Raw genomic sequence first — 3,698 nt, 5'->3', positions numbered from 1 at the left:
GTAGTTTAAGACCCAAATCATGAATTACTTGTAATGTTGCACCCTACTTGTTAATTTAAGTGCCTAAATTACATTAGAACTTGTTAGAGAAATTGTAAAAGACCGAATTTCACTTACTTGAATTTGTAGCGTATTACTTGACCGTAAATGGACTATTTATTATATTGTGTATTAGCCTTGTTATAACGTTTAAGTCAAATTCTTATAAAGTATCCTCTTTTCTTGTAAAGCGGGCCGAACGCATCAGCAGTAGATAGATGCATCTATGGATCGTGCCGCACGTCCCTCGACAGTGTACACGTTATTCTGGATCGGGTCGTACGACCTCGGCATAAATTGTGCTTAATAATACTCGGAGTCTAATCATACTTGATATTATTTTGTGGCTTAGGAGGTTACATTTATTAAATGACGGGAATTTATTTGGGATTTATTTAAAAATGTGAATGAATTATTTGCTCCTACTTGTGAATGAGTTACTATGATTATTTACATAACTCATGCTTATTTAGAATTTTTGTATTCATATTGTTAGCCCTTAGTAAGAGTCGAAGTCGACCCCTCGTCACTACTTCTTCGAGGTTAGACTAGATACTTACTGGGTATATGTTGTTTATGTACTCACGCTGCACTTCTACACTAACCGTGCAGGATCTGAGACAGGTGCATCTGGCGGTCCTATAGGCGTGCATCCCAGATATCCCGAGGCCCAGTGGTGAGCTGCTTCCTGAGCCGTACTGCAACCCCTATAGTCTCTTTTTTCTATTTATATTTTGTCTACTTTATTTTGGACTATAGTTAGAGTTTTGTATATTCTACTAGTTGCTCATACACTTGTGACACCAGGTCTTGGCGCACACATACTAGTAGACTTTATCATTTTGGAGTGCTTATATCACTATGTTTGCTACTCAGTTATCTTCACTTCATTTATTAAATTTTCTACTCCTTAATTTCTTATTAAATAGGATTTAATTACTTGGAAACTTATTAAAAAGAGGAATAACCTATTTAATTCACTATTGGCTTGCCTAGCGGTAATGTTGGGTGCCATCACAGCCCATAGGAGAAATATGGTCATGATAACATGGTATCAGAGTGCTAGGTTCACATAGGTCTCACAAGTTATGAGCAGGCCTAATAGAGTCTTACGGATCTGTGCGGAGATGTCCGTACTTATCTTCGGGAGGCTATAGGGTGTTAGGAAACTACTCTTTCTTCATCTCCTATCGTGCAGTTAATGTGGTACTAAGTATCTTCTCTTAATCTCTCAAAGATGGTGAGAACGCGCGAATCAGATGTTCCAGACCAAGGAGGAGCTGCTCCCCCTATTGCTAGAGGCCGAGGCAGAGCTCGAGCCCGTGGTAGAGGAGGAGGATGTCCCAGAGTTGCTCCAGCTATGCCACCAGCAGATCCAATAAATGTTCCTATTATTGAGGAGCATGGTGAGGTGCCTATAGTAGAGCCAGCCCCGGTAGATTTCATGTCCGCACTAGGATTTCAAGAGGTCATGGGACATATGCCATGGTTCATGGATACCATGACTCAGGCTTGTTTATTTCCAGCAGACCCAGCCACTTCTCAGGTAAGAGGGGGAGCACGGACCCCTACCACTCAGGCTCCAGGGCATGCAGCTGCCATATATCAGAGCCCGAGCGCACTACCCGTTGGCGGAGCTCAGCCAATTGTAGCAGCTATACCTGAGCCCAGACCAGCTGCGGCCGTCGATCCGCAGAAGCTATTGGACAGATGGACCAGGCTTCATCCTCCTGTCTCTGGACGTGAGCGACATGAGGACCCCTAGGACTTTATTGATCGGTGCAGGGATAGTCTGCACAATATGAGGATATTGGAGTCCCATGGGGTGGAATTTTCCACTTTCCAGTTGAAGGGCAGGGCCTGTAGGTGGTGGCAGTCATATCTCCTCGGTAGACCAGCAGATTCACCTCCTATGACTTAGGACCGGTTCACTCATACTTTCCTGGATAGTTATATCCCGCCCTCTTAGAGGGAAGAGTTACGGTTTCAGTTCGAGCAACTCCAGCAGGGTCAGATGTCAGTGACCAAGTATGAGGCAAGGTTCTTTGGGTTGTACCGCCATGCACTTATGATCATTCCCACCGATGCAGAGAGAGTGCGGAGGTTCGTTGCAGGTTTGCACATTGACATTCAGTCCATCATGGCCCGACAGGTTGAGATAGGAACTTCTTACGAGCTAGTTGTAGAGATAGCTTGGAGGATTGAAGGTGTACATCAGCGTAGCAGGGAGCAGGCTATGAAGGATAAGCGGTTTCGGTATTTTGGAGAATTCAGAGTGCCCCGACTAGGGGCAGAGGCCAGTTTGTGAGGGGTCAGTCTAGCATGCCCACATATCTAACACCGCCGCCTCCTTGGGGTGCTCTAGTGCGACCTTATTTCAGCACGATGCCAGAGAGTTCATACCGCCCGCCAGCAATTCAGGGTTCTTACAGTGGGTATTCAGTCCATCAGGGTCAGACTGCAGGTCAACAGTCCACCATACCGAGAGGTTGTTTCGAGTGCAGGGATCTTAGTCATATGCGGAGGTTCTGCCCCAGGCTTCGGGGCAAAGCAGTGCAGCAAGGTCAGCAGCCTATGATCATAGCACCATCTACCCCACTAGCCGTCCGACCACCTAGAGGCGGAGGGCAGGTGGGTAGGGGCCATCTTAGAGGTGGAGGCCAGTCAGCTGGAGGCCAGTCAGGTGGCACTCCAGCTAGGTTTTATGCTTTTCTGGCCATACCAGATGCAGCGGCCTCAGATGCCGTGATCACATATATTATTTTTGTCTGTGGTAGGGATGCTTCAATTCTATTTGATCCAGGGTCTACATATTCATATGTTTCATCTTTGTTTGCTCATTTTCTAGGTATTCCTCGTGAGTCCTTGGGTACCCCTATTTGTGTGTCCACTCTAATGGGCGATTATGTTGTTGTGGATCGGATGTACCGGTCCTGCATCGTTACATTCTGTGGTTATGAGACTAAAGCATATCTTTTGTTGGTTGATATGACCGACTTTGAAGTCATCCCAGGCATATATTGGTTATCTCCATATCATGCCATCCTTGATTGCAATGCCAATATTGTTACCTTGGCGATGCCAGAGTTTCCTAGATTACAGTGGAAGGGTTCATATGTCAGTGCATCCATCGGGTTATCTCTTTTGTGAAGCCTCGACGCATGGTCGAGAAGGGTTGTTTGGCTTAGCTAGCATATGTTCAAGATACTACTGCAGATACTTCGGCAATTGATTCAATGCCCGTAGTCTAAGAGTTCTCTGATGTGTTTCCTTCTGATCTTCAAGGAATTCCACCTGATCGTGATATCGATTTCTGTATTGATTTGGCTCTGGGTACCCAGCCTATCTCTATCCCACCGTACCGCATGGCTCAGAAAGAGTTGAAGGAACAACTTGAGAAGTTGCTAGCAAAGGGGTTCGTCAAACCGAGTGTATCGCCTTGGGGTGCACCAGTGTTATTTGTGAAGAAGAAAGATGGGACTATGCGGATGTTCATTGATTATCGCCAGTTGAAGAAAGTTACCATTAAGAATAAGTACCCGTTGCTGTGTATTGATGATTTATTTGACCAGTTGCAAGGTTCCAGAGTGTTCTCTAAGATTGACTTGAGATTGGGGTACCATCAGTTGAAGATTCGGGATTGGGATGTATCGAAGACG

At 45.5% G+C, this 3,698-nt stretch overlaps 1 protein-coding gene across 1 annotated transcript; it reads left to right on the top strand.

Moving 5' to 3' along the window:
- The first annotated feature begins 2,424 nt into the window (after positions 1-2,424).
- Positions 2,425-3,189, top strand: LOC138899142 (uncharacterized). Its single transcript, XM_070185263.1, has one exon. The coding sequence runs from the start codon at positions 2,425-2,427 to the stop codon at positions 3,187-3,189; it is 765 nt and encodes a 254-aa protein (XP_070041364.1).
- The last annotated feature ends 509 nt before the right edge of the window (positions 3,190-3,698 follow it).

The sequence above is a fragment of the Nicotiana tomentosiformis genome, chromosome 9 (genome assembly GCF_000390325.3).
Source record: "Nicotiana tomentosiformis chromosome 9, ASM39032v3, whole genome shotgun sequence".
Classification (NCBI taxonomy): Eukaryota; Viridiplantae; Streptophyta; class Magnoliopsida; order Solanales; family Solanaceae; genus Nicotiana; species Nicotiana tomentosiformis.
The sequence above is the reverse complement of the archived record's forward strand: the minus strand, read 5'-3'. Positions and strand labels throughout refer to the sequence as shown.